This window comes from Artibeus jamaicensis, unplaced genomic scaffold, assembly GCF_021234435.1.
Source record: "Artibeus jamaicensis isolate MK-2021 breed Jamaican fruit bat unplaced genomic scaffold, CSHL_Jam_final contig_834, whole genome shotgun sequence".
Classification (NCBI taxonomy): domain Eukaryota; kingdom Metazoa; phylum Chordata; class Mammalia; order Chiroptera; family Phyllostomidae; genus Artibeus; species Artibeus jamaicensis.
The window spans coordinates 566,889-580,744 of record NW_026521981.1 but is presented as its reverse complement, the minus strand read 5'-3'; the positions used below and the strand labels follow the sequence as shown (position 1 = coordinate 580,744).

Here is a 13,856-nt window from a genome sequence, read left to right as displayed (position 1 = left end):
GATGCAGAGATGTCTGACATTTTGGTAAAAGGCAGATTAGGGGCATCTCACAGATTCAATGTTTTGGATGAAGTCCAAGATGCATCTCTGAACTGTACCTGTGTGGAGAAGGGGGATGGGCAGTTAGGGAAGTAGGAGAAAAGCGCCTCTGTAAGAAATGTAATGGGATTGCCAGGCAGGATTAAGTGTCCACCTGGGGCTTCTGATCACTACATGAAACTAGTCAGCCCAAATGTAGATGTTTTCAGTCCAGTTTACCCAGCTGCTCAAATGCTTGTCAGGAAAAAGTGATTGTTTCGTGTTAGCCCGATTGGGGTTTTGCCAGACAAAAAAAGAGAAGGGGAGGGAGAGTGAAGTGAGGGAGTTCAGAGTATTTATGAAATTCCATGGACAGGGAGACAGTGAAGACAGGAGGGCAGCAGGGATAGGGAGGAGGTGATCAGTTAATTCATTAGAAGCCTCGTGAAGACAAAGAAATGTGGCAATAAGGATACTGCAGCAGGTGTGTAGGAAGCTGTAGTTAAAGAGGAGGCTCAAAATTGAGATTTCTGAGCCGGTGCTGCTGGTTTTGGTGACGGCAGGTCCAGGACAGAACCCGGCGCCTGGACAGCTGAGGAGTTGGGGAAAGCTCATTAGAGCCGTGGGGCTCAAGTTACCGAGAAGCCACTTATTGCTAAGGATAATGGGATCTTTTTGACTTGTGTTATTTAAAAAAATTCCCAATAAGCAAAAGATCAGTGCGGTCTTTTCAGTGCTACCTTTTCATGCAGCTATGGGGAGCCGGCTCTCTTCTTTCTATTTTTGCCTTCTAGATGCTTCCAAATGTTTGCTAGCACCCCCTGTGTCAGTATATGGGGCTCTCCTACACAGGAAGTATATCAACAACAGAAAAGCCAGTTTATATCAATGGCTTAGATTTCCTTACAAATTGTATACTTTCAAAATTGTTGTACCAAATCCTGTTATAATAAAGATGATTACAATATATTTAAGTAGCACTTGTCCCTAAATAGGACACTATATGAAAACTAAAAAGGCCCCATTTTCCAGGGGCCTTTAATTGCTGTAAGAACAGCAGAGTTAGGCAAGTGGAAGTTTAAGGACTTGAAAGAAAGGATATAGCAAATAGGTTGTTTTCATTCCCTGCTTGTTCTTTTCTTGTCTTCCCTTTGTGGAGTTACCTTTCTTGTCCATGTTCTTGGGGAAATTGGTTATTGCAATTTCTTGTTTTAATTTTATTAAAATTAAATTATCTCTGTTGCATCAGTAACAGAGATTTTTTTCTAGATTGTAAACTCTGTAAGGGCAGAGACCTTTTTAGTCTATTCCTGTATTTCTCAAACCTAGAACAGTGCCTGGGATGCGGTAGGCACATAATCAATAGTTGGTGAGTGAATGAATGAATGCTTATTGTAGGAAATTAGAAAATACATGAAAAAAATATCTCTTCAACAAACTGTAAGTTTCCTTTGATCCTAACATACAGGCAACCCATTAATATTTTAAAATTACTTATCTATCTACCTATTTATTTATTTGAGAGAGAGAGAGAATTTGTTTGATTTATTTATTCATTCATTGGTTGATCCTTGTATGTTCCCTGACTGAGGATCAAACCCACAACCCTGATGTATTGCAACCCATTAATATTTTAGCGACTGTTCTGCTAGACACATAAATGCACATCTATATGAAAGCATAAAAATGTCTGAGAGTGATAAGCACTAAGTTCAGCATGGTGGTGGTCTTCTTGGGGTGGAGGGAGGAAAGAGGGTGCAGTTGAGGAAGAGCATACAGGAAGTTTCAACTGCACTGGCAAAAATCGCTCATTTCTTAAGCTGGATGGTGGATTCTGTTATAGTCTTTTTGCATACGTGAATTACTTTCTAATAAGTTGAAAATCTTTCAAGATTATTTTCATGCATACAATGTACTTTTACAAAGGTGAGAGGATGCATACTTACTCTTTTTAACTGTTTTTATCACTTCTTTGTATTTTACATATCTCCATGTAAGTGTATTTCTATACATCACATCAATTTCATTTAATCGAATAACAGTGTATAAAATATAATTTAATTTAGTTAGCCACTTTCATATTCTGAGGCATTCATTCAAAAAATAATTGTGGGTGTCTGTGGGCCAAGATATTTAGGTTGTTGCCACACTTTTTGTTTTTTTTTTACTGTTAGAAATGTGAGTATTTATTAATGACCCAAGAGCCAAAGGGCTTAACTTTTTCCCACTTAAGTAAATGATATATGAGAAGGTAACATGGACTACATGTACTGACTATGTTAGAAGTATCTAACCAAGGAAAAGAACATGTCATGTCCTCTTCCAGCCCCTATGTCCATAGGAAGGCTGATATTTCCTCATACCAGATGACATTCATGCTGGGGTTGGAGAGGTCAGTCACTTTTGGGGAGCCCAAGGGAGTTGCCTTGACTGTCGCTAAATACAATTGTCATTTTTTCTTTATTTGAATCTAACTTCTGTTTCCCAAGAAGAAAGAAGAAAGGGCAGAGCAACAATGACTATGTCCCTGAGAACACAGAGAAACAATGAGTTCATATGAAACTGCCTACATGCAAAGTGGTATAAGCTTCTGGACTGAACTGACAAAGTTTTTTAACCAACCACTGACTTGAGTTCTTTTTACCACTCATGTGATCAGTGAATAATTGAATTACTGAGCAGTCGAGCCAGCTCACTAGAGCAGTTGATTCATGTGGTGCACTCATTTCCCCAGCATGGCCACAGACTGTGTGCATAACCAGGGGAAGCTTAGGACAAGCTGCAAACTGAGGATCTCTATGCAAAAGCCTTTCTTTGTTACAGGAGAAATATACTGTAATGTTTGTTTGTGAACCCCACCATTTTGAATGTTCTTTCAGGCATGGCGTACGCTTTACTAGCGGCAGTTCCTGTTGGATATGGTCTCTACTCTGCTTTTTTCCCTATCCTGACATACTTTATCTTTGGAACATCGAGACACATCTCAGTTGGTAATTATAAGCAAATACTACAATTGCAGTGTTCATGTTTAATGTAATTTTGGCCATATTATGTGTATTATGCTTCCATATCTTTGTTAGTGATTTCTAGGGAAATAGGGCTTCAGTGCTTTGCCTCCTTTTTCTATTCAATAGTGCAAATGCCTCTTCTTACCTTTCAAAATACTAGGCCTTCAGTTTGCTTTATACTTGACTCTTTTTACAGGAAGAGGAGAAGTTAAAAATTATTAAAATTATAGCCTACCTTCAAATTTTAGCATGGTTTTATTTTAAAAAATGTAATAAATTTGACTCTATATTTAGAGAGTGTTCTCTTCTGAAACAAAATATGACAGGGAAAAAATCTTTGCAAGATCTTTGAAACTACTGTATTACTAGATTAACTTAGCGTTTACTAAATTATGTTCATCAAATACATATTCATTATTTCATTAAAGAGCGTACTTATTTTAAGTCACTAAGATCAGAAGACTGGCAAAATCATGCCAAAGCAATTTAGAAACTAAGCTTGGCTTTCCTTCTTGGTATGACTCAAAATAGGTTTATTTCCTGCAATTCCTAAAATTTGAATTCTCTTTTGCTAGAATGTTCTAGTAAATAAATGTTTTAATGCTACTTTGCAACTTTGATAATTTTGTGCCTATATCCATCTGCTGACTAGACATGTCTACCTGGACAATCCTCTTGAAACAAACACAACTGTCCACTATATTCCCAATCCATATCCTTGTCCTTAATTGTATTTCCCCCAATATCTGGCATATTGCTTTGTCTGTGGAAGGAAGTCAGGAAGAGGTTTGTGATTGAAAGAACTTCCTCACCTGGGAGAACTGATCAGCATCAAATGCTTGGTGAGGTAAGGAACATAGAAGCTGATTTTTTCCTCTTTGGTATTCTATCCATTTAGACCTTCAAGTTAGTGGATTTGGGGACTGAGCTTCACAGTCATTAAAGCCTTCATGGTTGAAGGATAGGATCATCATCATCATGGGTAAACATACCAGCAGTGACTGGAGCAGTTGCTGGAAGAAAAGGAGCACTTTTAAAACATAGAATCTTATAAACCGTCATTTGATATAAAAAATTAATTGTCCTGGAAAGAGAAAAGGGGAATCTATACACTCCTTTTGTGGTTTCTTTACCCTACACTGAACCCTGGTTATTGATCAAGGTACTCAGCCTCACAGAGTAGGACAGTGGATGCTCTAGGAAATGGGCTTCTATAGCATACAAATGAGACAGAGCAAGTAAGGACTCGGCTTGTGTGCCACCTCTGCTGGAAAACTTCTCCTGACAACTCTCCCCACTCCCTTCGCATGAAGATCACACAAAGTTAGACACCGTTTCCATATACTTAGAAAGCAACCTGAATGCTGTATTGCAATAACCTACCTACAGGTCTTGCTTGCTCACTTCTAAGTCCTTTTTAGCTTCTTATATGAATAGGCGGTATTTTCCCAATCACTGCTAATTTACATCACACATCTTTCTAATCCTATGTAGACATGACATGTTGAATCTAAACACTTGTGATTAGTACATATTAATTGATAGAGACTTTTTCCCCCCAGGACCTTTCCCGGTGGTCAGTTTAATGGTGGGATCTGTTGTTCTGAGCCTGGCCCCAGACGAAAAATTTTTAATACCCAGCAGTAACGGGACTGCATCAAATGTTACCATGATAGACAATGTGGCTAGAGATGCAGCAAGAGTATTGATTGCAAGCACCCTTACTCTTTTGGTTGGGATCATACAGGTAATGGACTTACAAATAAAATACAGATTGGTATAATTTTTATTTGAAGTAACTAATCATTGCTGATTCAAAATAAAAGACCCTTCAAAGTGGGAAACAATAATCATTTACTGAGCTCAATAAGAATAGCTGTTCCAGAGGCATTGATTCAGGTAGAAGCCCCAAAAATGTTCCAATTAGGAGGCTAAGCACTGGGAATTTACGAGAAAGGGGAGGGGAACAATTACATCAGTAGAAGGAAGGCATTTCTAGTCGTGCAGATAATGTGATAAAATAAGGTCAATTCTAAATCATGTCTTTAATTTTCAGTCCAGTAGTTAACAGTTCAGTAGTCAGAATAACCTATTTCTTGTTATCTTTGTAAAAGCTCACAGAAATAAGCTACATTATATTTTATTTTTCTTAGTACATATCTAGAAATATCTCAAGGCTCATATTACCCATGGTTTTTAAGTTTTAGAGTGATGGAGAGGAGAGATATAGCATTAAGAAATTCAGATTCTTTTCCTACAACTATTTTTGTGTTATAGGCCAGATACCAGAGTTTAAATTGTTGTTAACTTTAATTTGTTAGTAGTTCAAGGGAGTGGTTTCTTCTCCCAGGCAAACATCTAATTTTTCCTTCCTTTTCTTGATCTAGTTGGTGTTTGGGGGTTTGCAGATTGGATTTATAGTGAGGTACTTGGCTGATCCTTTGATTGGTGGATTCACGACAGCTGCTGCCTTCCAAGTGTTGGTTTCACAGCTAAAGATCATCCTCAACGTTTCAACCAAAAACTATGATGGCGTTCTCTCTATTATCTATGTAAGTGTTTCTTCTTACTCTAGGGATGTCTCACTAAGAACAATGTTTTTTTTTCTTCTCTAACCTGAGTCTGTAGAGCCTATATGCCTCTGTGCCATACTCTGGGACCCATTGAAAGCATTCTTTTCTAAAAGAAGCAATAGGATCAGGAGTAACATCAGAAATGGTCCCCATAACTGATCTAAGATGCAAGAGGCTGGAGCTCCAGTCTCAGTTTTACCTCTGACAAGCTAAGCGGCCTCTGGCACATAGATAGCGGCTGAAAAAAAGCTCAGGTTTGGAAGTGGATGACCTGGATTCAAAATGGAGTTGGTAAAAGTATCTGCCAACTGAGTCAAATAAGGATAGATGAGAAGCACTTTGGCCCAGAGGCTGACAGAGAACAAGTACTCAATGAAAGCAGTTATTTTGAAATTACTATCTCACATCTCAAGGCTTCTTTTCTTTTTTATTTGTAAAATGAAACAATTGGACATGTAACTTGAAAGCCATTTTTAACTGTGAGAGTCCATAAAATGTATAATGTAAATATCTTAGCAGTTATGGATGAAAAGGAACATTAGATTCAGAGATGATTCAACATGAAAAACAGATGCAAAAGAAAGATGTAAATCACATTAGTTAGGTTGAAAAGTGATGATGATAGTGACATAATGTCACTCTAGCTTGGAGGGAACGATATTAAGAAAAAATAATGTATCAACATTTAGGATGGAGTCTTTAATGATCCATGTACTAGCTTCTAAAACAATGTAAGGTAATGCGCACATATCTAAAAAATAGTGAGATGGTCAGGAATTTGCTCAGTTTCACAACAGTACTATAATCCCACATTATTCCATCCGTTCAACAAATATTATTATCCGGTGCCTACTACAGGTCAGGTACTGTGCTAAGCACTGGTGGAGGAGACAGTATAACCCAGTAATTAAGATCATGGACTTTGAACTTCAGTAAGTTTGAGTCGTAGTCTTGGTTCCACCTACTGCCCATATGATTTGGGGCATGTTATATTTCCCCAAACCTCAGGGTTCTCAATTGGAAAATGGGGATAACAATAGTACCTCGTAGAGTTGTGAGGATTAAAAAAGAACAATTGTGTATAGCCCTTGGCACAATATCTGGCACATAGTCAAAACTCATAGTAATATTATTATTATTATTGTCATTATCATAATGAACAGACCTCATTGAGCTTACTGTTCACTTCCCAGGCACTCAACCCATTAGAGCACATGAGTGCAGACTTTTTTCAGGCTGTTTTTTTATTCAAAATTATTTTTGTCATTGTTGCTTTTTTTCTACCAAGTCCTGGGTTCACTTTGAAACCTTTCGACTGCCTTTTTCTGACAGGCTCTCTCACTTTGACACCTCCTCACACAGCTTGCTTTTTCATGCTTTCATACTTTCTCCATCAAGTATTCATTCATTTCTCCCTTCATTGTTAATTCAATTCAGCTGTTCAGTTAATACTTATTGACTTCCTACCATATGCCAGGCACTGTTCATTCCCTATACAAACCCACTGGTTCCTGAATCCACCAAGATACCCGTTCTTGAGTGTACTCACCTTGTGTGAACATTGCTAGATCAGCATCCACACAGATCATGGGGGGCCTAGACCAGTGTTTATCCTGGGTCCCTGGCCATTGTTGGACCTGTGCAGATAGAGAACTGAAGTAGTTCTTCTGATCTCCTAGGACTGTGTTTAAGGGGAAGCTTGCTGCCAAAGATCTCATTATCAACAAGGACAAAGTAACCAGAAAACACTAGAACAAGGTCAAAGAAAGGGTTTTGAAGCCAAACACAATCATTATGTAACATGTCCTGTTAAACATTATTCTTAAGTCTCAGGCAACAATCTGTCATAGAATTTTGCCAGAATTCCTTCCAGGTCAGCCACATTGGATGAAGATGTTTTTCAATCATCCTTGTGTGATGGTGAATATAAGCTTCCTCTTCTGAGAAGAAAGAATCAGTATGTTGGGAAATGATTGTGTAAGGCTTGAATGAGCCACTCAGTAAGTGAACAGAGAATTTTGCTGATGACATTACCAATTGCAATTATTCATGAAAGAATCCTTCAACAAATGCAGAGTGGTAGTGGATTCTTCCAAGAAAGACTGTAAGATTATTGTTAGATTCATGCCCGAGAATGTAGTCAACATTTCTTTTGTTATAAGGTTGTACTTTGGATTGACCCTTTGACCCCACAAAAAATAACAGGAAATAATGAATACAAAAAATGGAGGATGAAATACTGGAAGAGAAAAAATATGTAGACATTAATTTACAAATGCCAAAGATACTGGGTAGGGGATGCAGAAAGGAGAATTTAGAATTAGTAATACTCTTCATGCTACCATGTAGCTACTCAATTTCTAAGTAAATCACAAAGTCTAGTTCAGAGTGATTATTTTCCCACCATTCACTTTGAATAGTTTGTCTCAGTAGACCAAAGAAATCTACTTATTAGATTGATGCTACCTGCCCCATTTTTCCCTTAACAAAAAGGAAGAACACATTGAAATTTTGCCCAGATGGTGAGAGTTTTGAAAGCCACTCCTAAGCTTGATCAGTTTCATTACTTCGAATCTATATAAGTATGTAAATTTAAGCCATTATAACAAAGAAACACTTTAAGGGTTGATATATATATATATATATATATATATATATATACACACACATACATATATACATATATATATACACATACACACACACATATATATATATATATATTTCATCTTATATATAGACTGTCAGGAGATGGTGATTATGAAGGGTCTGTTATATTTATAGAAATAAGATGAAGTAAAATAAATTTGGTTTTAGAAGTTAGCTAAAAAATGTCTTCATATAATAATGCCAGGTATATTTTTTCCTTATGACTTCAAACACCCAGGCAATGCTAGGTGAGAATGAAGAAATTATTTAAATGAGATGGTCATAACATTCTCCAAGCATTGAGAAAATATAGTGAGACATTATCCATTACTGAAAAGCTTATTTTCATGATTTGAATTATTTAGAAGACTAGGCTGGATGTGTTTATCCATATTTAAACATATTTTAGAAAGTATTTTAATAATAAACTAAATAAGGGTTAATTTTCTGTGGTTTTTCAGAGTCTCATGTCTATATCTTTGACACAGTCTGACTACTTCAGTTTATATGGGTGAGTTTTAGTTCACACAGGATAAACTTTCTATTGTAGAGCTTTTTGTAAGAGATCCTGAATGATCACTCAATATATAGGCAACTAATATGTTCAAATGCCTTTTTTGATGCAATTGTGTGATATAAACTGATTTCGTTTTTTGGAACTTCTATTACATTGTTAATATAACAGAGGTGCTTTTTTAAAAAAAGATTTTATTTATTTATTTTTAGACAGGGGAAGGGAGGGAGAGAGAGAGGGAGGGAAACATCAATTTGTGGTTACTTCTCAAAAACATGCTCACAAACCAGGTATGTGCCCCACTGGGAATTGAACCAGTAACCCTTTCATTTGTGGGGTTGGGGCTTAATCCACTGAGCTACACCAGCCAGGGTACAGAGCTGCTTTTTATCAAAGGCCTAAGTGACTCTCACAGATTAAATGAGACTCTTGTAGTGATTACTTTTATAAGGTGAAAATGTTTTTATGATTAGGATAATTATTCTGATTGTTTTTAAGTTTGAATTTTTTCATCTTGAGTTGAAAGTAAACCTTCTTTGTATAGACAGTTAATCAAAATATTATATCTCATGAATTAATGAAGATCATCATCAGAGTACTGCTTAAATAAAGGGCCAGAGTCCAATAACTGCAGGACTTAGGGCTGTTTACCTCTATGGTAGGTACCTCTATGCTAAGTTCTTGAATTATCATGTCTGCTTGTGGTAGTTTCTCCATTTTTTTTCGAGCTGTTATCACTTGCCTCAATTTGTTATTATCAGTGTATCTGCATCTAGAAATTTTTACTGACTCTGGGAAACAAAGTATACTTGTTAGTACTGAGTTTAAAGCAAGAGTTAAAATACTCTTTGAATGAAAATCCAAGAGGTTTGCTCCAAGTTAAAATGTTTGCACTCTAGTTCAAGCACTTGATGGAATGTATTTTGTTTGCATTATAACTTCTCCCCTCATTCCTTTACTCTTGAATGTATTGCAGGGAGCTGAGTTTGCTGGTACAACAACTCCTAGATCACTTAATGTTCACAATATATAATTGCTATCAGATTGTCATTATAAATTTTTTAAAATATATTTTATTTATTATGCCACTACAGTTGTCCCATTCCCCCCCTTTGTTCCCCTCCACCCTGCACACCCCTCCCCCACCACTCCCCCTTTTAGTTTATGTCCATGTGTCTCAAGTTCTTTAGATTCTATATTTCCCATACTATTCTTGCCCTCCTCCCTATTTTCTACCTACTGTCTATGCTACTTATTCTGTGTACCTTCTCCCCCCTTCTCCTCCTCCCACTCCCCTGTTGCTAACCCTTCATGTGATCTCCATTTCTATAGTTCTGTTCCTGATCTAGCTGTCCTCTTAGTTTGCTTTTGTTTTAGGTGTGGTTGTTAATAACTGTGAGTCTGCTGTCCTTTCATTGTTCATCTTTTTTATCTTCTTTTTCTTAGGTAAGTCCCTTTAACATTTCATATAATGAGGTCTTGGTGATGATGAACTCCTTGAATCTGACCTTATCTGAGAAGCACTTTATCTGCCCTTCCATTCTAAATGAAAGCTTTGCTGGATAGAGCAATCTTGGATGTAAGTCCTTGCATTTCATCACTTTCCAGCCCCTTCTTGCCTGTAAGGTCTCTTGTGAGAAATCAGCTGACAGTCTGATGGGAACTTTTTTGCAGGTGACTGTCCCCTTATCTCTTGCTGCTTCTAAAATTTTTTCCTTTATTTTAATCTTGGCTGATGTAATTATGATGTGCCTTGGTGTGTTCCTTCTTGGGTCCATCTTCTTTGGGACTCTCTGAGCTTCCTGGATTTCCTGGAAGTCTATTTCCTTTGCCAGATTGGGGAAGTTCTCTTTATGATTTGTTCAAATAAGTTTTCCACTTGTTTGTCTTCTTCTTCCCCTTCTGATACCCCTATAATTCAGATGTTGGAGCATTTAAAAATGTCCTAGAGGTTCCTAAGCCTCTCCTCATTTTTTTGAATTCTTGTTTCTTCATTCTTTTCTGTTTGGTCATTTTTTTCTTCCTTCTGGTCCACTCCCTTGATTTGAGTCCCAGTTTCCTTTCCATCACTATTGGTTTCCTGTGCATTTCCCTTCATTTCAATTAGTTTAGCCTTCATTTGTTCCTCTAATTTTTGGCTAAAATCAACCAGTTCTGTGAGCATCCTGACCACCAGTGTTTTGAACTTTGCATCTGATAGGTTGGCTATTTCTTGGTCACTTAGAAATATAGGCTCTGGGGCTTTGAGGTGTTTTTCTTGAGCCATAATGCTTTGGTCTGTTCATGCCTGTTACGGCAGAGCCTTAGGTGTTCACCAGGGTGGGGCGACCCAGTCACTGGGTTGTGATGCTGTATGTGGGGGTGGGGCCAGAGAGGGGCAATGGCTTTGTTCCCCTCTATCTCTAATTTGGGTCCCCTCTGCTGCTTCCCGCAAGCAAACCAAGCTCCCCCTGGTGCCGGCGGTTCCCAGGTGTGTGGGCCTGTGCACCCTCCAGGACCCTGTGGGTCTCTCCAACAAAGTCTCTGTGAGCCTGGGAGCTTCTCCCAGCACCTTGACCCTGAAAGTTTTTCCAATTGGTGCTTTTAGGCTTTAATTCCTGTCGCTGGGGCCCTAGCCTGCATGGTCTGTCTCACTACTTGCTCCTTTGCCTGGTTTATCTGCACGCGAATGTGTGACTGTGGTCAGCCTGCCGCCTTACACCCTCAATGGGTCCGCCCATTGCCACCCCACGCCTGGGATCCACCAAGTGCCACCTACCTGTGCTCCTGGGTCTGTCCTGAGGCTTTTTCCTGCCTGACCCCCTCCTACAGCCACTGACTCCGCCCCTCTTACCTGTCTGGCTGAATGGTTCATTATTGTAGGACTTCCATTCAGTTCAATTTTCTGTGTTTTGGTTTCATTTTTGTCACTAAAACTTTGTTGTCTTTAAACTTGGTTGTGCAAGGAGGCACAATGTTTCCACCTACCATCATGATAAATCTTTTAAGCATGGTTCATCTATAAAAAGAAATAAGATATATGTTATAAACTATAAGATGCTCCATTCCTTTATCTTCACATAAAAAATATATAAAAGGACTCATTTAAAGAAAAGTAACCTTCACTGAGAGATTAACTTGTCTCAAAAAATTGATGAAAGCTTTCTCCAGCCATTCCTTCTTCAGGACAGAAGCTGCTATAACAAAGATACTGGTGTTCTTCACTGGGATTCTCCCTTGCTAATGTCCCTCTATTCCCAGAAGCCTCCTGTTTACAAAACAAGACTAGTTTTTCTTTAGCTGGTTTACTTCTCCATTTGGAAAGAGTTACTTTTCTTTGTCATCTTAGTTCAAGTTTGAACTAAGTGCCAGATTAATTTCCAAAAATTTATACTTGACCTATATATCAATCCAATAGATTTTCTTTGTCATAATGAATAGGTCAGCCCATATGTATACACATATGAAGTAGTTTACGTATTTTATTATCACCTGCATCATCATCAAGAGCTTTACCTAAAATACTGGTTAGTTGGGACTTTTTAGTTTATTAGTATTTGGTTTCAATGATACCATATCAACAAGGTAAAAATTAGGCCAGTTAATAACACCTGTAAAACCACTTTAAGATACAAACTTTTAAAGTTTTCCTACAAGTAAGAGACAGTATATAATAATGTTTTTCTTTTAAGACATCTCATTTTTCTTGTAAAAGACGCAGATAGCAAAAATAAGAAAGTAGAAATCACCCATAGTTTTAGAACTCCAAGTAAACCATTGTTAATAACTTAAGGTACATACATACACATATATCAAAGATATGTTTATATGTCAAAGGTACATACCAAAGACTGGATGTGTTTAATGGTCTCTGTATTAGTCAACATATATTTATGGTTTTACATGGAGTTCTTTTTTTAAGCATTTTTAAATTTAATTATTGTTCAAGTACAGTTTTCTGTCTTTTACTCCCATCCCAGCCCACCCCCCCAGTGCTCTCCACCTCCCTCCCATTTCCACCCCCCTTAGTTTTTGTCCATGTGTCCTTTATACTTGTTCCTGTGAATCCTTTTCCTTTTAAGTGCTGTGTGATGATGATATCATGATTTTTTCATATGAGAAGTACATGAAATTATTTTTTTACAGACTCTGGTTGAGATTTTTCAAAATATTGGTAACACCAATCTTGCTGATTTTGTTGCTGGATTACTCACCATTATCATCTGTATGGCAGTTAAGGAATTAAATGATCGCTTTAAACACAAAATCCCAGTCCCTATTCCTATAGAAGTAATTGTGGTAAGTAGAATATATAATTAGAAAATTCAGCATTAATTAGTTTGACAAGAAAGGAATTGTTAAAACAAATGAATTCTTAAAAACCTCTTTTGTTTTATTTCAGACAGTAATTGCGACTGCCATTTCATATGGAGCCAACCTGGAAAAAAATTATAATGCTGGCATTGTTAAATCTATCCCAAGGGGGTGAGTATAGTATTCCTCTTAGGAAATACTAATATATTAAGTCAGTACTTTCTATTTAAATGAAACCTTTTATTACAAGCTTCATTTCATTGGTGCTCCTTCAGTAGTTCTATTTGTGTAGGATCATAAAGAAGCACCCATTTATAAAGGACACATGGACAAAAACTAAAAGGGGTGGAAATGGGAGGAAGGTGGGGAGCACGGAGGGTGAGCTGGGATGGGAGTAAAAGAAAACTGTACTGTAACAATAGTTAAATTAAATAAATTAAAAAGAAAGAAAGCACCCATTTGTGCAAACTGTCAGAAAAGCAGTATGTTCAATCCATTCGTTTAAAAGCAACCCCCATATAATTTCCTTTTGTCCTTCACTTTCTTAAAAAGTGGCAAGACATGTACAGTTACCACCAGACTCCTGATTTAAACTTACATGAATAATTACAATAATATAAATAGAATCATGGATAGTAAAATTTTTTTTGCACTGAGAACAATTTGCTTAAGAAATCAGAGACATCTAATCTAAATTCTCCATCATTTAGTTTAATCAATCTTAGGTAATACTTATGTCATTTGTCCCTTTAAATAAAATGCATAACCTGCAAGGGAATTTTTATGTATGTTTGGTGAATT

At 37.2% G+C, this 13,856-nt stretch overlaps 1 protein-coding gene across 2 annotated transcripts in view; it reads left to right on the top strand.

The window, feature by feature from the left end:
- Positions 1–13,856, top strand: part of SLC26A4 (solute carrier family 26 member 4) — a 52,251-nt gene that overhangs the window by 6,453 nt on the left and 31,942 nt on the right. Inside the window, exons 4-8 of one of the 2 annotated variants that reach the window (XM_037150483.2) lie at positions 2,898–3,008; positions 4,589–4,773; positions 5,414–5,578; positions 12,888–13,040; positions 13,144–13,226. In XM_037150483.2, the coding sequence (XP_037006378.2) occupies positions 2,898–3,008; positions 4,589–4,773; positions 5,414–5,578; positions 12,888–13,040; positions 13,144–13,226 (697 nt within the window). Of the gene's footprint in view, positions 1–2,897; positions 3,009–3,622; positions 3,874–4,588; positions 4,774–5,413; positions 5,579–12,887; positions 13,041–13,143; positions 13,227–13,856 lie in introns of those variants that run through there. The other variant, XM_037150484.2, reaches the window with a different exon arrangement.